Genomic DNA, 23,376 nt, shown 5'->3' with positions numbered 1-23,376 from the left:
AGGATACATTTATTTTGAATTCTGTCATTTACATGTTACGTTAGAAGCTGTTTGTGGCCACAGGAGAGCTCTATTAGCCACCCATGGGAGTATTCCGTGGGTAAGACATTCTTTTTGTTATACATGAAACCATTAAAGTAGATTTTGGGTCTCTCTTGAGAAGTGGGCCTAAGCCACTGTTGTCTTTTCCCTCTGATTTATTGAAGCCCAAGTTAGGCTGTGTTTAGCATAATCAAGGGAGAGAGTTTCAAGATGACCCCTTATAGTGCTTTGGAAGTAAAAGGGATCAGGACCACTGGTCCCTGAGCACCTTTGGCCACAGTTCGGCTCATTTCAGTGGTGCTCTGGGTCTGTGGTTTGGATTTAAGCTGAGGGGCTTGGCCAGTAGGCAATGTGGGGTGGTGGGAGAAGTCAGAGGTCAGCAGACAGGCTTGGGTTCTAATCCTAGCTCTTAGACTGACCATGGAACACAGGGCCTTTTTGTCTAAGGCCTCCTGAAGCTTGCCATCAGGAGGAAGCTTCAAAATTAACCTTAAATAGCTGAATATGTTGGACTGTTGGGTAATGTTTCCTTTTGGATGTTGGAAACATCTGTAAAAATGACAGTTTTCATTTTGATGTAACAGATGCTAAACTTTCTCGATAAAATAGTTAAAGGTATAGGCTTGAGTGGCTTGTTGGCACACTTAATATTTAAGATTTCATGAGAACTTTTTTTTTCTTTTTTGTCTTTTTTGTGACCAGCCGCACTGCGCTCAGCCAGTGAGCGCACCGGCCATCCCTATATAGGATCCAAACCCGCAGCGGGAGCGCTGCTGCGCTCCCAGCGCCGCACTCTCCCGAGTGCGCCATGGGGTTGGCCCAGAACTAACTTTTTTTTAAAGATGACTGGACTGGTAAGGGGATCTTAACCCTTGACTTGGTGTTGTTAGCACTATGCTCTCCCAAGTGAGCTAACCAGCCATCCCTATTTAGGGATCTGAACCCTTGGCCTTGGTGTTATTAGCACCGCACTCTCCCAAGTGAGCCACGGGCTGGCCCTCAGGACTAGATTCTTAAAACTCCCATCCTCCACCTCCACCCCCAGACTGGCCAGAGATGCTGTAAAGCTACACAAATAACTAAGTGACTATGTCAGTTGTATGGCTACGCCAATTGTCTGGCTGGGGCTATTGTTGGACTCCTGCCGATGTAGCCGATTGTATTGTTAAAGCAATTCATAACTGAAGCAAAAACATTTCATTGTTTTAGTTATACTGTTTCCATTTGTATTGTCAAGGCTAGGGCTCAGACCCTTCAAACCCATTGTACAGACTGGGTCACAAACCCCTCATATGCAGGTCCATAGTAGATAATTGGGAAAGATCCCGGGAGCCACTGGCAGATGACGTGAGCTAAGTCCTCAACAGCAGCAGTGGCGGCAGCCTCTCGGCGGGGTTCCGGGGGCACTGGCAGCAACAGCTTACAGTAGCAGCCTCCCTCGGGGCGTGACAGGGTTGGGGGGATGGGGCCCTGTGGATCAGGACCACTCGTCCTTTATACTTAAGTCCATAGGACACTTAAGTATGCTTAAGTACCCAGGACACCTGGGTGAACATGTGCAATTACATTAGACAATAACCACGGAACACCTGGGTACATGTGCATATTTACATCAAACGCTCGGCAAGATTCTGAACATCTGAGGGGACTGAACCCTTTTCCTTCACTTTCCCTTACAGATGCACCATGGTTTCTTGAGATGGTCTTTTCCGTAGCGTTGCATATCACTACTCCTTTGCTTGCCAGCACCTTCATCATATAGGCAAGGAAAGAAAGGAACTCAGACCTTTTTTGTAAATACAGTTGTCCCTTGATATCTGTGGGGGATTGGTTCCAGGACCACCCGAGAATACCAAAATCTGTGGATGCTCAAGTCCCTGATATAAAATGGTGTAGTATTTACGTGTCATCCCTAGATTACTTATAATACCTAATACAATGTAAATAGTGGTTATAGTGTATTTTTAAAAATTCATGTTATTTTTTATTGTGTGTTATTTATTTTTGAATATTTTTGATCCATAGTTGATCGAATGTGCACATGTGGAACCCACGGATATGGAGGGCCCACTGTGCTCATAAGCCATTGCTGATCTGTGTTGTATAGATAATTGTTTATGCTTTCATCCTTAGGCTTCGTTTGTTTTAGCCTGTCATCTACTTGCTAGTGTTTTGCCAACCAAGCATCACCTTGTATCCTTATATCTTGTTTGCTAGCCAGTTTCTTTCTGTATTGGTGACCTCTGTGATGAATAACCACCTTTATTTTGTAATTACCAGGAGTAAAGGTCAGTAGGTAATTACTAATTTTCTGTGGCAGTAGTTCTCAGACTTTGGTGTGCATCGGAATCACCTGGAAGACTTGTTAAAACACACATTTCTATTCCCCACTCCCAGAGTTTCTGATTCAATATATCTGAGGTGGGGCTGGTAACTTGCATTTCTGACAAGTTTTCAGGAGTTGCTGATGCTGCTGATCTGGGGATCGCACTTTGAGAAGCACTGGTCTACTGTGAGCCAGGGTCTGTGTGAGGAAGAAACTGGTGTGGGACATGGTCTCTGACTTTGAAGAGCTTGCCTTTGAATTAGGATCTGTACTTACATGAAGTTAGACCTAAGTGTGAAGCTCTGCAGGCCAGGTGAGACTGTGAGAAGTTCAGAGCAGAGGCAGCTCACCTCTGGGAAGTACTGGGAAGCCAGGAAGCTTTTACAGAACTGTTGTGGTCATTTGAGTTGGGGACTTAAAAATAAATGAGTGGCACATTCTAGGCAGGAAAACACTTTGATAAAGATGTGGAAATGGAAATGTCACAGGCAGTTTCAGTGGGTAGCAAGTAGCTAGTCACTTTGAGTTGGTGGGTATTGGATTCTGGTAATGAGAAATAAGGTTTGGGAAATAATTGGGCTCAGATTGTGATGGACTTTGAATACCATTGACAGAGCTCTATTTAAGACTGGAGGAGAGGTAGGGAGAGAATATAACCTAGAAGTCTTAACTTCCTTACTTCCTTGTCGCGTTCTTCTGCTCCCAGCCCATAGGGGTTGTTTTTTTTGTTTTTTGTTTTGGGTGGGAAATTGGTCCTGAAAACTGAACCAGTGGTAAACCATTTCTTAATTACCCCTGGTTCACTGGTAATCTTGAAAAGATTAACTGTGATTCTTTTTTTGAAATTCCTTGGACAAACAAAAGGGGGTTAGGGGGACATGGGTTGGTTTTAAGATGCAAAAGTTTAAAAGTGTTGGTTTGGGTGCAACTAATAAGAATTTTTGTAGTTGGACACCTTTTTTGGGAAGATAAGATTATTTGGATTTCCAGCTTCAGTTTTTTAGCAGAGATGATTCTTACTGAACATTATTTTCTAATGTCAGTGGGAAAAAATTGACAATTTTGCCAAGTCTTTATTTTAAAATATTGTAATGTGAAGATGATTCATATGGATCTTGAGATGAACACAACCTCTAAAAACATACCTTTAGGGCCGAGCCTGTGGCGCAGGTTCGGATCCTATATAGGGATGACCGGTGCGCTCACAGCGCTCACTGGCTGAGCGCGGTGCGGCTGGTCTCAAAAAGGACAAAAAAACCCCAAAAAACCATACCTTTAGCAGAACAATCAAGTTCTTTTTATTTTTAATTTTATTTATTTATTTTTTTGTCCTTTTTGAGACGGGCTGCACCACGCTCAGCCATCCCTATATAGGATCTGAACCCGCGGCGGGAGCGCTGCTGCGCTCCCAGCGCCGCACTCTCCTGAGTGCGCCATGGGCTTGGCCCAATCAAGTTCTTTTTAAAGTTTAAAAGATATTACTGCCCTCAAGCCCACAAAATAAAGATTAAGTTATAAAAAATAGTATTTCACCAAGGAATAAGTCTGCGTTTTTCTTACATTCTTAATTTTTTTCACTGCCTTTTGTTCTTTACCTAAATTCAGTGTAAGTTTTTAAAATTTTTTTTTTTTATATTATTTTGGTTTTGTTTGTTGGCAGCTGGCCGGTAAGGGGATCTGAACACTGTAACACTGTTCTAACCAACTGAGCTAACTGGCCAACCCAAGTTTTTAAAAATTTTATTTTAATGAGGCATCATAAAAATGAGTTACTTTTTTTTTTTTTTGTCTTTTTCGTGACCAGCAAGGGGATCGCAACCCTTGGTGTGGTGTCGCCCGCACCGCGCTCAGCCAGTGAGCGCACCGGCCATCACTATATAGGATCTGAACCCGCGGCGGGAGCATCACTGCGCTCCCAGCGCCGCACTCTCCCGAGTGTGTGACGGTCCGGCCCAAAATTAGTTACTTTTTGATGGATTTTGATTTGAATAGATAAAAAGAAAACTATGTTAAAAAAAAAAACAACAACCTACATAATCTTTACTAAGAAATGAAGGCAAGCATACTATTAACTTGGACATAAATAAGACTAAATGTAATTCCTAAGCAATTTAACTCCCATAAGTTTATTATGTGGTTGGAGCTCCTTTGTGTTTATGTTTTGAAAAGTTGCCTTTTTCATGAAACTGCCAGTTAAAATCATGATATCTTCTTGAATTTTAGGTACTTACACTGTGAAATTTTATGATGGAGTAGTTCAGACTGTCAAACATATTCATGTCAAAGCTTTTTCCAAAGAGCAGGTGAGAAATGTGGTTTTGTGCTTTGTATTATGAATAATGCTAACATTTTGTAGTTTTGTTTCTCAAATAAAAACATTACATTTGTTTATGATGGCAAGTCTTTATTTCCTGCATCTGACACAATTTCACCAGAAAGTAATACACAGGTTTTCAGAAGTTGTAAATATTTGTTTCTCTTTGCTATTTCCTTTTAACACAGATTCTTTTTTTCAAAAGTGCCAGATACTTGGATACCATTGCCTGTTGTCTGTTTTCCTTATCTTTTCTTGGAAATGTCTGGTTATTATTATTTATCCCTTCTCCCTGTGTCCTACCCCCAGCACTGTTACTCATTACAGGGAGCTTGTTGAAATGCTCAGGGAGACCTAGAGCATATTTTCAACTCTATCTTGCTTTGTCTTTCAGCTTAGCACATGACTTGGGCAAACCATTTGAGCTAAATGTGCCTAGTTTGAGGATTTTGTGTCCCATTGTCCCAGTCACCGTGCAAGTATTTACCTGAATGTGGGCCCTGAGTTTTGATACTGGAAGTATAGTTTGCACAGATATGGGTCATCTAGAAGGGTTGCCTGCTTTTTCATGATGTTTTTCCCCTTTTAGTCTTTTTCATGTTTATGTTTTAATGAAATAGTTGAGGGGAAAGCAGAGATCAAAATTTGAATATTGGTGTTTTTAAAAATTCTGATTGTTACTAATTTTAACTGTTGAGACAGCTAAAGCAAATTAGTAAAAGATTTTTATCACTGAGGCATCATAACTGGTTACTCACCTCTTCGGTGGTGGTTGATGTGATAATATTTGGTGATGCTGTAACCTATCATGTCTTTTCCTGTGGTAATCAAATGCTTCTACTTACCACAGATTTTAATAAATTCCTCTGTACATACATTTAAGAATTACAAAGGATCGTGATACGTTATACCTTTAAAGGTAGCCTCAAGAATGTTTTGGCTTTTCCTCTTGAGAGAATTGACAAAACTATAAAGCTTTTGCCCTGATGATGCTTTGTCTTTGATCATTTGCCCCTCAGGCATCTAAGTAGCCACACAGTACTCTAAAATGTTGTTCTGGCCATAAATTTCACATTTTTTGTGTGGAATGAGTTAATATAGATACCAAATTATGAATTTGTCTAGAGTTGGAATTAAATTATTGGAATTTAAATTCCAGTGAAAGGGAATCTCCCTGAATGGAATTCCAGGGCTCCAGGTACCAAATGTTCAACTGTTTACTCAATAAATTGATTGATGGCACTTATGGTGCTTTGGCTTGGAGGTGGGAGCCTTACCCAGTGAGGATTTGTGGGTGCAGTGCTTCAATTCTCAATTCCCAGTGCCCTCTGAGTATCTCACCATACCTTGGTCCTGGCAGGCTGTCAAGTATAGGCCCATGGCTCCTGGACTTGTTTTTTTCTCAAGACGGTATTGTGGTTTGGTTAAAGATATCTGTCATGGGCAGTTTTAAAGATTTTTTCATATGGTATTTGAGGTTTTTTATTTTTCTATAGAACCACACTGCCCTAAATGTTTTGATGTTTTATATTTTAATAACTTTTCTGAAGTTAAAAAAGTAATACATATTTGCTGTAGAAAATTTGAAAAATATAGAAAAGTGCAAAGAATGTAAAAACTCTATAATTCCATCATCCAAATGTAATTGCTCTTAACATTTTGGTGTATAACCTTCTGTGTTTTTTGTTAAACACATATGTGTGTGTATATATGAAGATACTTAAAAAGTTCATTGAAAGATTTGTATTATCTTTTAATTATATTTTTTCCACAATCTTGCAGTACCCTTATATTTCTTTATAATATTGGAGTCATGTGGTACATTACCATTCTATAATTTGCTCCTGAATTCCTTTAATACTCTGAGAATATTGCTTTTTTTTTTTTTTTAAAAGGATGACCGGTAAGGGGATCTCAACCCTTGGCTTGGTGTTGTCTGCACCACGCTCAGCCAGTGAGCCAACCGGCCATCCCTATATAGGATCCAAACCTGTGGCCTTGGTGTTATCCCAAATGAGCCACGGGCCAGCCCATGAGAATATTGCTTTTAATGGCTATGTAGTATTCTATAACATGTATGTAAGCATACTTTGTGTAACCAATTCCTGAATGGTTATTAAGGATATTTATAAACCTGGGTGCGTGTCTGATTCTGTTAGCAAATCCATTTGTAGGAATTTATTCTAGTTCAAAGGTATAAACTTTTAAGTCTTTTGATGCAAATTGCCAACAAGCCCTCCTCCAGAAGGGGAGTTGCAATTTATATTTCTACCAGCAGTTACCGAGAATACCTGTTCTCAATCCTGACTGCTTTCAGAATAATTTCTGGGACTTGAAAAAATATTTTCTTGTTTATTATTTTTCCCTGTGGGACAAATTTAAACTTTCACTTAGTACTCCTTCCTGCTTCCTGCAAAAATCTGCATGCCTAGTGTATGCTAGGTACTGGGAATCCCATGAACATGATGTGGTGGTCCTGGCCCTTCTCTTGAGGTCTTAGAATAGAGATACATACACAAATAAACTTGATTATAGTTTTGGAAACTTGAAAGCTTTCAGAGTTGGCTTTATGATGAGACAGTCACACTACAACCCAAGATTTTTGGAATGAATATTAAAGATAGTAATTTAGGAAGATTGTAACCAAAAAGCAGTATTTCCTTTCAATGAGCAAAAACTCAAGAGTAGCTCAGAAACACAGTAGGTGGCTTATTGGATTGAGTACAGCCTTTAAGTAGAGTAAACAGAGATCCTGGCTATGGGTTGGACAAACAGATTTCCTGTTCAGCCTCCATTTACCAATTTGAGTTTTTCTCTACGCAAGGTGTCAGCATACACTGGCAAACTGAGCCAGGTCTCTGAAAAGCCCTGGGTTAGTGTAGTCCTGCGGGGGATAAGAAGGATGGAACATGAAGACATTTTCTTAGAATACCTCTGTTAGAAAGATTGCTTTCTAGAAAGGGACCCTGGGGTAGTTATCTGTCCCTTTCATTATTTTCTAGTGACTTTTTCATCATAATAAGGGAGATTGCTCTGTCTCAGAAGAAATTGAACATGGCAGTTTTTTTCTTTAACCTTAGGATTGGTTCTCAGACCTCAGATGTTAGGTGGATATTTTCAGTGGTTCTTTGCATTATGTAACCTGGAATATGTCCTCTTAATTTCTTTGTTTGTCCTCATAAATTTGCAAAAAAAAAAAAAAAAACAACAAAAAACTAATTTTGTATTTGCAAGTAATCACAAAGTATTTCATCGCTATTTTGCTCATTTTAGAATATTGTGGGTAATGCTAGGCCTAAAGAAACAGATCACAAAAGTCTTTCATCATCTCCTGATAAACGAGAGAAGTTTAAAGAGCAAAGAAAAGCCACGGTCAATGTGAAGAAAGACAAAGCGGACAAAACCTTCAAGACAGAAAAGCGACCCAAACAGCCTGATAAAGAAGGAAAGTTAATCTGTTCTGAAAGGGGGAAGGTGTCAGAGAAAAGCCTCCCCAAGAATGAGAAGGAAGATAAAGAGAATATTTCAGAAAATGACAGAGAGTATTCTGGAGATACCCAAGTGGATAAGAAACCTGAAAATGACATTGTGAAGAGTCCACAAGAAAACTTGAGGGAACCAAAAAGAAAACGAGGCAGACCCCCTTCCATAGCTCCTACTGGTGAGTTTCCTAAGTGGGCTTTGCAATTGGCAATGCCAGAGTGTTCTGTGGCCCTTTGTGGTTCTTTGTAACTTCTGTACTTCAATCTTTCATTTTTGTGACTGAATCGTCTTGTGATCTGAAAACAAGTTTTGTCCATGGAGCTGAATTTAAGTGAGGCATGTATCCTGATGAACATAAATTGGGAAGGATGTCCATGGCTGAGCTTCTAGGGTAGCAGTTAACTGTCCACTAGATACTTCAGCTTATGTGATGAAGCATAATAAGCCAAGGCCTTTCGCTTGTACCTGTTTAGATAATCTCAGTTTAAGTAAGTTTACTAGAACTTGGGATCAGGAAATATAGTTTTAATGAGACAGTCCTGGAAGAAGAAAGGAGAATGAAAGGGCGTGGGCACCTGATAGAGGCAGGGCCAAAGGAACACTGGAGCTAGGGAGGCATGGGCGCATTTTGAAATTGAGCTCTCTGGACAGTGATTGTTGACTGAAAATTTTCACAGTCTAAATAAGAAGTTGAGATGGCTAATTGATAAGAGTCAAGTTTATAGGGTATAGATTTAGGGAAGAATGCACAGTTATTAAGAAAAAGTTGAAATTTGGAATTCTTCTGGAATGACCAGTAATGAAACAAACCCTTATTCTTTCCTAAGCCAAACACTCATTCTCCAGATGGATTCCGTGGCATGAAGAGCTCCCGAGATTCTCTAGACTGAACCTGCCCATGGTTAAATGAGGCATTAGTCTTCAGACATTCTTGCTTGCATATTCTCTACTTGAATATTGAAAAACTGTGAATCCTCTTGCAAATTTTAAAGCAATATCTATTTTTTTCACAAGTTTAAATAGCTCAATAGATATATTTAAAATGTAAAATATGATGAAATATATTATCATCAAAGCTCTAGAACTACAGAATTAGCTCATTCATTGTTCCCTAGTGATGCAAGATGCAAAGCCAGTCCTCCCTATCAAAACAGAATGCTACATAAGACAATTTATGTGGGAAGAAATCTACCCTGATATATTTTTTGGGGGGAGGGGGGTCGGCTGGCTGGGATCTGTATCTGTACTCTTGACCTGAGTGTTATAATATCGGGCTTAACTAGCTGAGCTAGCTGGCCGGCCCTAGTCTACCTTAATTTACTTAAAATAAATATATCAATACTCCCAGTAGACAACCCTCTTGCTTCTAAATTCTAATTTTAAGATAGGAAATTAGATAATACATTGATTTGTCCCCATATGTAATAAGAGACCTCCCTTCAGTGGTCGTAACTGGGTTTTGCTGTCAAGAGCTAAGCATGCTGGAATTGTCTCTAGGCCTACATAGGGCCCAGACCTGTGTTGTCCAATATGGTAGCTACTAGCCACTTGTGGCTTTTGAGCACTTGAAATATGGCTAGTTCAAATTGAGATGTGCTATGAGTATAAAACACCAGATTTCAAATAGTACAAAAAAAGTAAAATATCTCAATAATTTTTTTTTCCTTTTTGTCTTTTTTCATGACCGGTAACAGGATCGCAACCTCAGTGTCGCGCCCGCACTGTGCTCAACCAGTGAGCAGACCGGTCTGTATATGGGATCTGAACCCTTGGCGGGAGCGCCGCCGCACTCCCAAGCGCCGCACTCTACCGAGTGCACCACCGGGCCGGCCCTCAATAATTTTTTAATATTGATTACATGTTGAAATGTTCTTACATGTATTGGGTTAAATAATATATATTCGTAAAGTTAACTTCACTTTTTTTTTAACTTCTTAATGTGACTACTAAAAACTTAAAACACATGTGGCTTGCATTTGTGGCTCTCATTAGAATTCTGTTGGACAATATTGGTCTTAAATTCACAGGCTTTCTTAACAGGGTTCCGGGAGAGAATTAAGCCTTAATACCCAAGGCATTTGTGATCTGTGGTGAACTGACCTCTGTGTTGAGAATGGTACTAGTTATATACCACCCTTAGGAAAATTGAGAAAATAACCTCTGTGTTTAGATGAGGAACCCCAGCAGAAAAAGTCTGGAGGTTTTCATCCTCCAGGCAGTGCAGCATGTTAAGATGTGGGATGAGTGAGAGGCAGGCCTTTTTATGTAAAGTGGGAGAAAAGCAGTTATGCGAGGAGAGGTGGAAAATGCGAACTGACTGAAACCTGACGTGTCCTTAGCTCAGTTTAGGAAAGAGTATAAACTGTATATGAGGACTGAGTGTTTTGAAATGGATTCCCCTTTAGCTATTCATGTTCTGGCTTGTACTCTGGAAAGTGTGCTTGGGGTAGTTGTACCCCAGTTTGCAGACTGCTCAGATGAAGCCACATGACTTCAGTCAGATAAGAAAAGGGGCATTCGGTTTATTGCTTTTATTGTATAAATGTAGGATTTCATACCAGATAGGATAAATTTAATAGAGAAAGGTGTTTCACAAGTTTACTGTTAACCCTTGCCTGAGGCATTTGTGAAAACAGATTCCAGCCATGCCTCAGTTCTCCCCAGTCAGAATCTCTGGATAGGGACTGGGAATGTGAATTGTTAACAAATTTCTCAGATGATTTTTACTGTAAGAAGAGTTTGGGAAACACTCAAGTTTTGTGCAGTCAGACCCTGTTTGTATATTGTATCAAAGGGAAGAAAGCTTGCCAAATATCCCATGTATAGTTCAAATTAAAAACTTGCTAGGAATAAGTTCAGTGACTTGGTAGAGCCTTGAGCTCCCTAGATTATACAGAACCGATTGGGAACAAGATCTGAGCTATTTAGAGAGGGTTGTTTGTATTTGAGTTTAATTTGGAATGTGTGTGATCTCCAAGTTCCCACCATTTGGAACAAAATAATGTTGGCACGTTGGAAAAATTGAACACAGGAAGAGCCAAGGAGTTCAGCACTTTCATCAAGTTTGCCGCCTCAGCGCTCAGCCCTGTCTCTTGTTTGGCCATTTGGCATGGCAGAACTGAAGCTACTGGTCTTACTTTTCTCGCCCCCTTCCCTTCCCCTCTCCTCCTCCTCTTCTTCTTATCCCTATACCTTCTTCTCCCATTTATCTCCCTTCCTCCTTCCTTTCCCTTTCTCCCTTCTCTCTCCTTTTTTCACCCTTCCTTGGACCCTTAGCCCTGTCTTCCCATCAAGCTTCCCAGTTTCTTTTCCTTTGTTCTTTCATCTTTCTGTTCTGTGGATTCTCATCTTTTCTGATTGGGAGGGAGCTTCTTAAGTGTTAGGTTTAAAAATAGTACTCTCCAAGGGTTTACCATCTGCGCTGCTAAATTATGTCAGAGCTGGGTTTGCTAGGGATGAGCAGCCTTGTGTGGAACATTGACTGGCATAGTCTCAGATTTTTCTGGGATTGTTTAAAAAAAAAAAAATAAAAGACTGGTAAGGGGATCTTAACCCTTGACTTGGTGTTGTCAGCACCATGCTCACTTAGTGAGCTAATCAGCCATCCCTATATAGGTATCCAAACCTGGGGCCTTGGTGTTATCAGCACCACACTCTCCTGAGTGAGCCACGGGCCGGCTCTTTCTGGGATTGTTTTGAAGAGAATATAAATGTTGACATTCTCTTTGGACCCTCAGAACTAGGCTCAATGCCAAGATAACCAATTTAGCAAGTAGAGATTGAAAACAGTAATCAAGCCCTAGTCTCAGGGCACACATTTTAGGAATTAGCCTGCATGGTGGATTTCATGAGTATTGGATAGTTCAACTTTTTTTTTTTTTTTTTTTTAATGATAAAATAATGCTCAGCACTGAAAGTACATAGTTCCATAGTTCTATACTGGAAAGTATAGAGACAAATATAAAAGTCATGATAATTGAAAGAAAGTGAGCCGAGACACTGGGTACTGATCAAGCTTTACTAAAGGAAAGGAATCTGCTGGACTGTGCTCAAAATGGAGGCCAGCACCAGGCCTGGGGGTGGGAGAGCTTATATAGACTGTAAGGAAGGCTGATGTAATCAGGGAGGAGTTTGGTGCTGGTGTGGACTCAGTGAGCTAATCAGCCATCCCTATATGGGATCAAACCTGTGGCGTTGGTGTTATCAGCACCACACTCTCCCAAGTGAGCCACAGGCTGGCCCCGGTAGTTCAAGTTTTGATGAGAAGATTTGATGGTGGTAAAAATGACTTTGCTGTTGCCCTCACACTTTCATATTTTAAAGCAGTCATGTCAGGGTGGTGTGCTGTTTTAATGAAAGAGTTTCAGGAAAAAAGTATGTGACTGGAGCTTGATCAAAGCAGTGACCAAAAGAGATTCATGAGGTTGGTCTGCAAGGTGTCAGCATCTCCCATAAGGAAGTGATTTTTCACACATTTCACTTTTTTCCCTATTGTCTTAAGTAGGAATACCCTTTTGAGGGTCTATTTATAATGCAAGGATATCTGCATATATATGTATGTTATATATAAAAATGAGAGATAAGGCACTAAGAAGTTACATATCTTTTTTTTGTGTGTGGTTTTATATACATTGTAGCTGTGGATTCAAACCCTCAAACTTTGCAACCAATAACATTGGAATTGAGAAGACGGAAAATATCAAAAGGAAGTGAAGTCCCATTAAAACGTCCTCGGCTTGACAAAAATTCTTGTGAGTCTCCTTTTTGCATATGAGTGGCCAGAATTTGGCATTGTTTGGGTCAGTCTCCGCTATAGCTACCCTGTTTTGTGTTCCCATGCTTGTTTCCTGTTTCTTGGCTCCAGTGCTTGTTCTCGATCACATGAGCTAATGTGACTGGGATATGGTTGGATCAGACGGAGTTTTTGCTAGAAGAAAAAGAAATCCCAAAGCACAAACTGTTAATGTTGGGTTCAGTGGTTCATCTCCATATCCATAAACTACATTTGATTTGGATTCCATTGGAAATTTAATGGCTTAGGAAGGGATGGAGTTCATCTGCTGAGTCAAACTTTAAAAATACTATTTATTGGTTAAAAAAAAAAATGCCCTGTTGGCTCCAGAAAGGACTTGTGATGGCTCTAAGTAAGGCTCTTATAAACCTTATTGATTTTGGAAGTTAGTATATAGACTTTTATGTTGGGAAGCTCCAAAATAGAACTTAGTTTGTCAACACTGGGACGTGACCTGGCACATATTTTTGGACCATGAGTCCCTAAAGAAGTGAAATTCTGTCTTGAATAGTAAGAGACTTTGCCCTTACTTTAAAGTATAAACTAGGAAAGGATGTTTTCTTTGGTCTCTTGACTACAACTCTCTTAATGGTTTATAGCCCAGGAAAAGTCAAAAAACTACTCAGAAAACACTGGCAAAGACTTATCAAGGAGACGGTCCTCCAGGCTGTCCACTACTGGGACCCATGAGATCCTAGATCCTGACTTGGTTGTATCAGATTTGGTTGATACGGTTGATACAGATCTGGCATCTAATACCAAGGAATCTGAAGGTGAGTCAGTCTGTTCTGGAATTGTCTTGCCAACCTGGTTCCTATCTAGTGACAAACAATCTAAGTCATACTTCCACAAGTTTTAGATGATCTTGAAATCAAATAATTGAACGGCTTGCAGCATTTTTTATAATATGTTGTTCTTCATGATGATTTATCCAATAGACAAATTTTCAGGATGCATTTCTGGATGCATTTGTGGTTGGTTTTGTTTATATACCTCTGAGTGTTGAGTTGGAGGTACACTGTGTGAAGAGCCCTGCCTCCCTTTTTCTGGTGTCATCTCAATCCATGACTCTGCCTTTTTATTAACACGTCCAACAATTCCTCCTTTCACTTTTGTCTTTCTTTGAGATGCTCATAGCCCTAGCTGTTCGAGGGTACTTCAGAAAGCTCAGGGAGGGCTAGCTGTTAGTTCAGTTGTTTAGAGGATGGTGTTGATAATACCAAGGTCAAGGGTTCGGATCCCTGTACCAGACAGCTGCCCCCCTCCTCCCCCCCAAAACGTAAAAAGTTCATGGAAAGATTCATGTTATCTTTCAATTCTGTTTTTCCATGAACTTTTTGGAGTACCTTTGCGTTGGAACCCGTGAATGTATTCTTCTTGTTTGCTGCAAGGTGAATGGCTTTCTCTAAACTGTCCCTTCCTTTCTTAGTCTGTTGTGGGACTTTTAGTTCCCAGATTATGTACATGTATGTGTTCCTCAAGCTTTCTTGTTTTCTTCTAGGTCACTTGAAATCTCCTTTGGAAGCTGGCCAGGTCTCATCTGCGCTGACTTGCCATTCCTTTGGGGATGGATTGGGGGCTGCAGGCTTGGAGTTGAACTGCAAGTCAATGGGAGAAAACACTATGAAAACGGAACTGGCTTCTCCCCTTGCTGAATTACAAGAGATTTCGACTGTGGAAGGTTCATATTTAGAGTTCACTTAATCTTCTTATATATACCTTTGCTGCAGCTTTGATTGTAAACTAAAAAAAAAAAAGTCGACTTTTCTAATGTTTTTTCACCTTTAAAAAAAAATATCCCTTGTAATTTTAATACTATACCTTTTTCATTTCTGATTTTGGTAATTTGTATTCCTGCTCGTCTTTTCTTGGTTAGTGTGGCTAGGGACTTAGCAATTTTGTTGATAGTTTCAAAGAACTAACCTTTTACTTTAAGTTCTCTATTGTCTGTCTTTTATTTTATTTATTTATTTATTTATTTATTTAAAAAAAAAGATGACCGGTAAGGGGGGGATCCTAACCCTTGACTTGGTGTTGTCAGCACCACGCTCACCCAGTGAGCCAACCGGCCATCCTTATATATGGGATCCGAACCTGTGGCCTTGGTGTTATCAGCACCGCACTCTCCCGAGTGAGCCAGAGGCCGGCCCAATTGTTTGTCTTTTAAAAATGTTATTCATTTCTGTTTTATCTTGGTTGTTTTCTTCCTTCAACTTTTTCTAAAACCTTAGGTCATTGATTTTAGATCTTTCTATCTAACATGAACATTTAAAGTTAAAAATTTTCTAACTAGGTACTGCTTTCACTGCATCCTACTGATTTTGATATATTGTATTTCATTTAACTTTGATATCTTGTGATTTATTTGTGAACCATGGGTTATTTAAAAGTATGTTGTCTCATTTCTAATTTTTTATTTTTTAAATTTTTTTTATACATACCTTATTGTTAACTGATTTCTAATGTAATTTCATTGTGGTCAGAGAACATACTCTGTAGTATTTCAGTCTTTTTACATTTGTTTAGACTTATTTTATGGCCTAGTGTGTGATAGATATATCTTGATGAATGTTCCCTATGCACTTGAAAAGAACGTGTGTTGTACCATTCTCGTGTATCTGTTCTTTATCTGTCAGTTAGGTCAAGGTAGTTGATGTTTTTCTGATAAATATCTCCATTGATTTTTCTGTTTTTTTTTTTTTTTTCTTTTGGTCTAGTTCTATCTATCACCAAGAGTGGCGTGTTAAAATCTCTAACTGTGATTGTGAATTTGTCTATTTCTCCCTTTAGTTCTGTCATTTTTGCTTCATGTATTTTGATGTTCTGTTATTAGATGCGTAATATTTAAAATTGTTTTCCTAATGAATTGCTCCTTTTATAATATGAAAATATTACTCTATCTTTGGTAATAATAGTCTTTGACTTGAAGTTTACTTTATCTGATGTTAGTGTAGGTACTCCAGCTTTCTTTTGCTTACTGCATACCTGGTATATCTCTTTCAACATAACTCTGTCTTTAAATTCAAATTGTGTCTTTTATGGATGGCACATAGTTGGCCCTTGCTTTTTTTTTTTTTTTTAATTTTTATTGAATCAAAATTGATTATACATATTTTTTGGGTTCAACATTGAGATATGTTGATCAAATCAATATTATTAGCATATATATTGTAACAAATCGTAATTATTCTTTATGCCCCATGTCCAATCTCCCCCCCCCCAATACCCTAGATTTCTTCTCTCCTTCTGAAAGAATAATGGTATTACTCTGTTAATTTGTTGCCTAGATGATCTGTCCAATGATGAGAGGTATGATCAGGTCCCCCAATATTATCATAGAACAGATGCTTTTTCTGTCACTCTGAAGTGGGTTTTGTGGAGAGATACATTCTCATCTTTATCTCTGCTGGTGAATCTCCTTCTGTCAATGCACTCCAGTGGCTGGTGGACCAGTGGTTGTGGTGTCTAGCCCTTTTTGCGGCAGCCATGGTTATTGTGGTGGCTGCAGTGGGCCACCCACGTGGAGGTGACATTTTTGGCATGATCCTTGGTGCTGGTGGCATTCCTGGTTGTAGGGAGTGTCTGGTACCCAGAGGGCCCCGAGGTGCTGGCATGGTGTGCCTGGTTGTGGGAGGGGGGTCTGGTCTCCTTCTCCATGCCTCTGGTCCCCGGGCAGGCCCCAAGGTGCTGGTGTGGTGTGCCTGGTTGTGGCAGGGGGGGTCTAATCCCTGGCCCAATGCCTCAGGTCCCCGGGCAGGCCCTGAGGCAATGTGGTGTGCCTGGTTGTGGGAGAGGGGTTTGGTCCTTGGCTCCATGCCTCGGGTCGCCAGGTGGGGCCCAAGTTTCTGGCACGTTGTGCCTGGTTGTGGGAGGGGGGGGTCTGGTCCCCTTTTCCTTGCCTCAGGCCCCTGGGTGGGCCCCGAGGCGCTGGCACATTGTGCCTGGTTGTGGGAGGGGTTCTGGTCTCCAGCTCCATGCCTCAGGTCCCTGGGTGGGCCCCAAGGTGCTGGTGCAGTGTGCCTGGTTGTGGGAGGGAGGTCCAGTCCCCGGATCCATGCCTCAGGTCCCCTGGTGGGCCCTAAGGGGCTGGTGGTGTTCCTTGGCCGGAACTAATTTTTTGTCTTTTGCTTACTTCTAAAACGGGGGAAGTTCCTGTGGGAACCAGTACTTGAGCTGTATGGTTGAGCTAAATTGCTTCTTTGCTGCAGTTTTCCTGGGGAAGGCTTTTTGTGCAGCTCAGGGTTTAACGGTTGACCTTATAGGTACTTCCGGCTCTCCAGAGACCCGGTGTACCTGGGTTACGTAGAAACTCTGATATGAGCCTGAGTTTTTTCATCAAACTGCATCCTATGCAATTCTGCATTCCTGACCAGTCTCGCCTGAGTGGTCCTGCGCTGACTAGGGGGCAGGTAAGCTGTCCTTGCTGTGCCCCAGTGTTCTCCCTGTGGCCTGTCTTCCCCTCTGCCCATGCTGCAAACACTTCCCATGGGACTGGCCCTGTGCCAGTCTCTTGTGATGACTCACCAGCCCTTGAATGGCTCCCCTTTTTCAGCTGTTCTGGCTCCTTGCTCCTGCATGGGTCCCTGGGAACCCTACTAGTGATCGTGCTGTCATGGGGGCCACCAAGGACCCCCTTCCCCCCCCACCTCCAAGCAACTCCATCCAAAGGGCACAGCTGCAGCTTCTGCCAGCTCCTCCTCCATGTGTTCAGCATTTACAGCCTTAAAGTGGCTGTGGCCCGAAATGCTCAGAGTGGTTTTTCTTTCTATCGTTATGGTTTCTCCTGCCTTCATGAATTTCGTAGGGGTCTCCTTCTCTTCCCCTGAGTTCCAGCAGCCCCATCTTGGCTGATGGTACATTTTTATAGCTGAAAATTGGTTGATTTGTGGGAGAGAGTGATACTGGGGACCATCTATTCTGCCATCTTGACCGGAACTCCTGGGCCTTGCTTTTTTAACTGTGATTTTTTTTTTTGTTTTTTGTTTTGACTGGCCAGTACGAGGATCTGAATCTTTGACCTCTGTCTTATAACAACTTGCTCTAACCAACTGAGCTAACCTGTCAGACTTAACTGTAATGTTTAGTTATATTAACTTTAATTATTGATATGGTTGGTTTTAGGTTTGCCATTTTGCTATTTGTTTTTGGTTTGCCATTTTGCTATTTATTTTTTGTTTACCTTACTTGTATTTTGTTCTTTTCTTCCTTTCCTGTTTTTTTAGGTTGATTTTTTTTTTTAGAATTCCCTTTAATTCATCTATTACCTTTTAAAAAAAATGTTTATTTGTACACATTTGTGGGGTACAGTGTGTTTCCATACATGCGTATACCATACATTGATTCACTTAGGGTAGATAGCATAGGTTTTACGTGTTAATCCACTACTTCTCCTCTCAGCCTCTGGTAACCATTATTCTACTCTCTACTTCAATGCCTGGTTTATTTCACTTAACATGATGATTTCCAGTTGTATCCATATTGTTGCAAACGACTTTTTTTTTTTTTTTCCTTTTTGTCTTTTTTCGTGACTGGCAACAGATCGCAACCCTCAGTGTCGCGCCCGTACTGGACCGGGACCGGCCACGGGATCGCAACCCTCGGCGCTGCTCCCGCCCCTCGCTCAGCCAGTGAGCGGCCGGTCTGTATGCGGGATCCGAACCCTCGGCGGGAGTGCCACCGCGCTTCCCAAGCGGCGCACTATAGCAGTGCGCCACCGGGCCGGCCCACAAACGACTTTTTTTTAAAAAATAGCAAAATATAGTATTCCATTGTGTATATACATTACAGTTTCTTTTTTTAATCCATTCATCTGTTGGTGGCCATTTAGGTTGATTTCATCTTTTGGCTAATGTGATAGTATTGAGATGAACATGGGAGTGCAGGTGTCTCCTTGAAGTACTGATTTTGTTTCCTTCAGGTATATACTCAGTAGTGGGATTGCTGGGTCATAAGGTAGTTCAATTTTTAGTTTTCTGAGGAACCTCTATACTGTTTTCCATAACTGCTATACCAATTTACATTCCCACCAGCAATGCAGGAGAGTTCCCTTTTCTTGGCATCCTCACCAGCACTTGTTATCTTCTGTCTTTTTGATAATAGCCATTCTAACTAGAGTAAGATGATATTTCATTTGGCTTTAATGTGCGTTTCCCTGATGAGTAGAGATGTTGAGCAGTTTTTCATGTGCCTGTTGGCCATTTGTATGTCTTCTTTTGAGAAATGTCTGTTCAGGTCCTTTGCCATTTTTTAATTGGGTTATTTGGTTTTTTGCTGTTGAGTTGTTTAAGCCTCTTATATATTCTGGATCCTTTTCTGATATGTACTTTTCTACATATACAAGTTTACAGTTAGCTTTTTTTTTTTTAGAGGTTGCTCTAGGGATTATGATATACATATACTTTCACAGTTTAAAGTTAATACTGAACCAACCACTTTATGTAAAATGTTGGATAGTTTCATTAACTGCCTCCCCACAGTATTCTAGTTGTCACATGAATTATATCTACATAAGCTATAAAATCCACAGTATAGTATAATTTTTGCTGTAAAGAATTGTGTTTTAAAGACAGTAAGACAAAACAGATAGTCTTATTTACACACATTTACCATTTCTTTTTCTTTCTTTCTTTTTCTTTTTTGGTGGCTGTCTGGTACACCTTTACCATTTCTTATGTTTTTCATTTCTTCCTGAAGATTTCTTTTTAGCCTGAAAAATTTCCTTTATTTTTTCTTGTAGTGCAGGTTTTCTGGTGACAAATCCTCTTGGTTTTTGTTTGTCTGAACATGACATTTTTTTTTTAAACTTTCATTCTCGAAGGATATTTTCACTGAATATAGAATTGTGGATTTCTTTAAGTACTTTATAAATGTTCATGGTCTTCTGGCCTCTGTTTCTGAAGTGAAGTCAGTGCTCATTGTTCCCCTGTTTGTAATGTGTTTTATTTCTGGCTACTTTCAACTTTTTTCTCTTTATCTTTGGTTTTTAGCAGTTTGACTGTGATGTGTTTAGGTTTGTTTTGTTTTGTATTTAATCTGCTTGAGGTTCACTGAGTTTGAATATGAAAATTGATATCTTTCATCAAATTTCAGCCATTATTTCTTTGAATATTTTGTTCTCCATTATCTCTGTCCTTTACATGGGGGGTCATATTATACTTACGTTAGATCTTTTGATATTTTCCCATAGGTCACTAGGTCTCTATCCCCTTTTTTGTTTTTGTTTTTTTAACTTTTCCTCTTTTTTTTTCCAGGTTGAATAATTTCTTTTGTTCTGTTTTTAAGTTTTCTCTTCTCTCAACTCCAATCTTCTGTTAAGGCCATCCAGTGAATTTTTTTTCCTGGCTTTTTTAGTTATAGATTTCCATTTGGTCCCTTTTTCTGGATTGTTTCTCTGCTGAGATTTTCAGTGTGTTTATTCATTATGAGCGTCGTTTTAATAGTTGCTTTAAAGTCCTTGTCTGCAAATTATGACCTCTAGATTATCATGGGGTTAATCCCCATTGATTGACTTTTCTCTTGACTATGGGCCACATTTTCCCTTTTCTTCATGTGTGTAATGTTTTAGATTGTAACTTGAACATTGTGACTGATAATATTGTGGGGTTTGGATTATATTGTGTTTTTCTAAAGAATACTGTTTTCTTCAATTTTAAAGGGCAATTAGCTGACTGAACTCAAAGTATAAATTATTTTCCTCTGTAATGGGCAGCAGCTGAAATCTCTGTTCAGGTTTTTTTAGCCTTTGTTGGCTGCTTGGAACTTTGTACCTTCAGAGATCAACCAGAGATTTAGGCAGAGTTTATATGCAAAAGTTCAGGCCATCTGTTGGTGGTTCTCTTCTTTCTAGGATATCCCTCCTTTCTTTCCAGTTGTTGTAGTTGCACTGAACTTTGTCTTACGTTTCTTCACCCAGTAAGACCAAAGATTTCTCAGTTGTAGCCACCCAGTACTACTGATTTTGGGTAAAAAGCCTTAAAAAATGGGAAACTCATCTAATGCTCCTTCCTTATTCCGATGTCTGACTCCTCTTCTGTTTCTGTCTGCTTTTTGTTTCTCTCCAGTGCCTTTAGACATTTGTTTTTTAATATTTTTTTCAGAGGTTTATTTTTTTTGGTGGCTGGCCTGTATAGGAATCTGAACCTGTGGCCTTTGGGTTATAAGGCTGCTCAGAATTTATAATGGTTGTATACAAAAGAGTTGTTCCAATATGAGCTATTCTACCATTACTGGAAGAGAAACCTCCATTTTATATTAGTACACAGCCTTAGGAAATTGTACACATTTATGACCACACAGAATTTTTCTTTCACAAAGTGATTGCTTGTTGCATTGATAGCTATTTTGATGTAATTAGTAATGCAAACTCTTATTTTGTTTTTTTTTGTTTTTTTGTGTGTGGCTGGCTTGTATGGAGATTTGAACCTCTGACCCTGGGAAACTCTTACTTTTGATAATGTTATGTTTGTGGGAAATGGTCAGAATCCAGGATGGTCCTGACCATGAATAAATTTTGATCTCTGTCTTTTAAAGTAAAGATCATCTAAGCCATCTTTTTATGTGTATGTATGTATTTTTATTTTCCTTTTTAAAAAGTGTATAAATAATATACACTGATCATAAAAAAAAAAAGAAAGAAACCCAAACAATATAGTGGTACTAGGAGTAAAAGTGAAAGGCCTCCTTATTTCTCTTCTTTCCTAATGAGTAGACTTCTGTTATTAGTTTGTGATTTTTCTGGATTCTTTTCTATGCATTTACATAGGTAGGGAACCAATTAAGATTTTATTTTTAAATTTAATTGGGATATTTGTAGGCTTATTGTTCTCTGATTTATTTTTACAGTGTTTGTTGATCTTTCCACATTCATTCATTTGCCTCATTCTTTTTAATGGTTGAATATTAGTCTCTAGTAAGAATGTTCCATATATTTAACCGTTTCCCTTTTTTTGGGCATTTGGATGGTTTCTGATCTGAATGTACACCAATCTAAAAGTAAACGGCGATGTAGTGGTATTTTTTGAACATATATTTTTGACCACTTGATGAATAGTTTTATAGGCTAAGTTTCTATGAATGTTATTACTGAATTCGAGGGAATGCACATTTTAAATTGCATCGCCAAATGGCCATTTCACTTTATATTTTGACCAAATGAATGATAGAGTAAGTACCTTTTCTATTACATCCTTGCCACCTAAGGATATTATTCATTTTTTAAATTTTCTCTAATTTATGTTAACATTGAAAACAAAATTTCTTTTTTTTTTTTTTTTTTTTACTGGTAAGGGGATCGCAACCCTCAGCACGGTGTGGTCTACACCAAGCTCAGCCAGTGAGCGCACTGGCCATCCCTATACAGGATCCGAACCTGCGGCCTTGGTGCTACCAGCGCCACACTCTCCTGAGTGAGCCATGGGGCCAGCCCGAAAACAAGATTTTATTTTTTAACTTACATGTTTTTTAATGAGGTTGAACAGTTTTTCAAGTGTTTAGAATATCTTGATCATTTTCTGTGAATATATGACTATGGATTCATGAGTACAATTTATATATAATATAATCTATAATCTATTTAAATTATTTATTTTAATTTTATTGTATAATAATAATTTTATCATAAATCTTATTTGTTAATTTTATTAATTATTTTAATTATAATATATAACTTATTTTATTATAGCTAATAATATTTATGTTACAAGCATGCTTCAGAGAGTTCATGGAATGATTTGTATTATCTTTTTTTTTTTTTTTTTTTAAAGATGACCGGTAAGGGGATCTTAACCCTTGACTTGGTGTTGTCAGCACCACGCTCAGCCAGTGAGCAAACAGGCCATCCCTATGTGGGATCCGAACCCGGGGCCTTGGTGTTATTAGCACTGCACTCTACCGAGTGAGCCACGGGCCGGCCCTGTATTATCTTTTAATTCTATTTTTCCATGAACTTTTTGAAGTACTCTTATATATATGTTTACATTATTTGTAAAATTTACTTTTTATTATTTACCCTTTTTTTTTTTTTTTTGCTGTCTGGCTGGTATGAGTATCTGAACCCTTGACCTTGGCATTACAACACTACACCCTATTATTTGCTTTTTGTTTACATATGTATGTTTCTCATATTATAAACTCCATATTAAAAATAAATTTAATTATAAGCCACCTCTTAAAAATTTTAATAAAATCAAAATATATTGCCTACTACCCATAGCTCGTGCCCCAGTGTTCTTTATTTATTTATTTATTTTCCTTGGTGGCTGGTAGTATGGGGGTCCGAATCCTTGAGCTTGGTGTCATCAGCCCCATGCTCTAACCAAGTGAGCTAATTGGCCAGCCCCTCCAAGGTTCTTGATCACACTCATATATTTTTTTTTTTTTACTGACCAGTAATGGGATTGCAACCCTCGGTGTCACGCCCGC

The 23,376-nt window shown here is 39.4% G+C and overlaps 1 protein-coding gene across 4 annotated transcripts in view; it reads left to right on the top strand.

The window, feature by feature from the left end:
• The window catches only part of PHF20 (PHD finger protein 20), a 164,271-nt gene that overhangs the window by 70,974 nt on the left and 69,921 nt on the right, over positions 1 to 23,376 (top strand). For 2 of the 4 annotated variants that reach the window (XM_008569191.1, XM_008569409.1), the window contains 5 exons: positions 4,592 to 4,671; positions 7,956 to 8,343; positions 12,803 to 12,916; positions 13,557 to 13,730; positions 14,459 to 14,638. In XM_008569191.1, coding sequence (XP_008567413.1) covers positions 4,592 to 4,671; positions 7,956 to 8,343; positions 12,803 to 12,916; positions 13,557 to 13,730; positions 14,459 to 14,638 — 936 coding nt within the window. The remainder of the gene's footprint in view (positions 1 to 4,591; positions 4,672 to 7,955; positions 8,344 to 12,802; positions 12,917 to 13,556; positions 13,731 to 14,458; positions 14,639 to 23,376) is intronic. The other 2 variants (XM_008569260.1, XM_008569338.1) reach the window with 2 other exon arrangements.

The sequence above is a fragment of the Galeopterus variegatus genome, unplaced genomic scaffold (assembly GCF_000696425.1).
Source record: "Galeopterus variegatus unplaced genomic scaffold, G_variegatus-3.0.2 Scaffold3, whole genome shotgun sequence".
In the NCBI taxonomy this organism is placed as follows: domain Eukaryota; kingdom Metazoa; phylum Chordata; class Mammalia; order Dermoptera; family Cynocephalidae; genus Galeopterus; species Galeopterus variegatus.
The sequence above is the reverse complement of the archived record's forward strand: the minus strand, read 5'-3'. Positions and strand labels throughout refer to the sequence as shown.